The sequence below is a fragment of the Mesoplodon mirus genome (assembly GCF_964341445.2).
Source record: "Mesoplodon mirus genome assembly, chromosome: 14".
Taxonomy (NCBI): Eukaryota; Metazoa; Chordata; class Mammalia; order Artiodactyla; family Ziphiidae; genus Mesoplodon; species Mesoplodon mirus.
In genome coordinates, this window is record NC_138990.1 from 11,765,336 (window position 1) to 11,767,556 (window position 2,221).

At 45.2% G+C, this 2,221-nt stretch overlaps 1 protein-coding gene across 1 annotated transcript; it reads right to left on the bottom strand.

The window, feature by feature from the left end:
• Window positions 1-626: 626 nt before the first annotated feature.
• Window positions 627-1,478, bottom strand: LOC309815400 (histone H2A.V-like). The gene has a single exon (XM_082642187.1). It carries the CDS (start codon window positions 1,460-1,462, stop codon window positions 995-997), a length of 468 nt encoding a protein of 155 aa, XP_082498313.1. The 5' UTR covers window positions 1,463-1,478; the 3' UTR covers window positions 627-994.
• Between the last annotated feature and the right edge of the window lie 743 nt (window positions 1,479-2,221).

Sequence of the window (2,221 nt, forward strand, 5' to 3'; positions counted from 1 at the left end):
AGCCAAAAGCAGACAACTTTGATAACCTTAACTTCAATTCGAGGTAAGGGTGTGGGCTCTGGAGTCAGCCAAATCTAGGTTTGTATCCCAGTTCTGCCCTTTTCTATCTATTAGATAAATGTTCTCTGACAAGCCATTTAAATTCTGTGAGCCTCAGGTTCTACATCTTTAAAATGGGGGTAATAAAATTTCTTCATCAATAAAGCACTTAGCACAGGGCTTGTCACATAGTAAGTGCTCATTAAATAATTCAAATAATTCCACTATCCTATCTCTTCAATTCTAAATGCAGGGTTTCATACTCTAACATCTCTGAAATTAGGATGCATCTCATAATTGATGGCATATTATGGTTTAATTGGCAGTTTTTTCTTTAGTGGTATGTAACATAGTTGGTGCCTGCTACTAACAGGTAGCAGCCAAGATTCAATATAATATGGTATCAATCATGATAGAAGTAGGTTCCCAATTTCTGTTTTAAGATTTTTCTGAATATGCAACCAATTTGAAATTTAAAAAATTTTGAAGTATGAGCAAAATATTTTCAACACAGCACAAACAGAACGGTTTTGAGACAAATTATTATTATTATTATTATTATTTTAAATGGTTTATCAGGGCTTCCCTGGTGGCGCAGTGGTTGAGAGTCCGCCTGCCGATGCAGGGGACACGGGTTCGCGCCCCGGTCCGGGAAGATCCCACATGCCGCAGAGCGGCTGGGCCCGTGAGCCATGGCTGCTGAGCCTGCGCGTCCGGAGCCTGTGCTTCGCAACGGGAGAGGCCACAACAATGAGAGGCCCACATACCGCAAAAAAAAAAAAAAAAAGGTTTATCAATTCCATTTTTGTATAAAACACATGGGAGAAACCTAGCCAATCAACACACAGCTGTTGCCACATGAAAAGACAGTTTTATCAAACTTCGAGTCTAAGAACACACAAATGTTTCTTTCTCACGTCTACAGTAATTGTCCATGCTTTTCCACTTAACTGTTTTAAAAAGTCCACATATCCCCATTATTTCTTCTGTCCCAGTTACAGTACAATGACGGGGAGGAAGAGGGTTGGTTAGAACAACTCTCTAAGCAGTTTTCTGCTGTCTTTCCAATCAGAGACTTGTGGATGTGAGGGATCACACCACCCCCAGCTATGGTAGCCTTGATAAGAGAATCCAACTCTTCATCACCACGGATTGCAAGCTGCAAGTGGCGTGGAGTGATCCGCTTAACTTTGAGATCCTTGGAAGCATTACCTGCCAGCTCCAGCACGTCAGCAGTGAGGAACTCCAGAATTGCGGCACTGTACACTGCAGCAGTGGCACCGACCCTTCCGTGACCTGTGGTGCGAGTCTTCAAATGTCTGTGGTTACGGCCCACGGGAAACTGTAACCCAGCTCTCTGTGAGTGAGACACTGCCTTAGCCTTGGCCTTTCCACTGTCCTTTCCAGCTTTGCGTCCAGCCATGGTCTCGGCCGCTCCCGCCCTCGGTCCTGCTGAGCCGCCGCGGCCGCGGCCGCCGCCGCCGCCGGAGCATTATTATTAATTTAAAATTCTCTATAGTCAATTCACTGTTTAGAGCCTGCACCTGAGGTGCAGGTCTCTCACCAACCTCCACTTCGCTTACATGTGCCTAAGGGAAAAACCAAGACTCCCCACTCATCAACCAGAACCAATAGGCAGACTTGTGGCTGAGAACAGCTTGGACCTTTCAGCCCAGGTGACCTTCAGCTGACTGCAGCAGCATGGGTGAGCCCCTGGCAAAGCAGCAGAGAAAGCACCCAGCCAGCCCACAGAATCACGAGAAATAATAAACTGTTGCTTTTCTAAGCTGTGATTTGGGGGTATTCTTTTATGCTGCAGTTGATAATGGAAATAACAACAACAAAATCAATTTAAAGCGTCTGTCTGGATCACAGCTTGGCTCTAATCTCCTCCACCTTTTCCCCTGTGTAGATCCAGTTTAAATGTGAGGTAATAACTCTTCAGCATGCCCCTGCTTCACCCAGCACAGAAACTTAGACTCTGAGAATATGGGCATCTAAAATATGGACATTTTACATCTCACATTGTGGCTTCTTGCAGGAAGCAGGTGCCTTTTCACCAAGTGGGCATCATTAGACCAGAAAGGATATTTTTATTTGAGGGCCTGTCACTGTGAGAGGCGGGCTGATGTGCTGCTGACAGTAATACACCCCAACATCTTCAGCTTCTACGCCATGGATG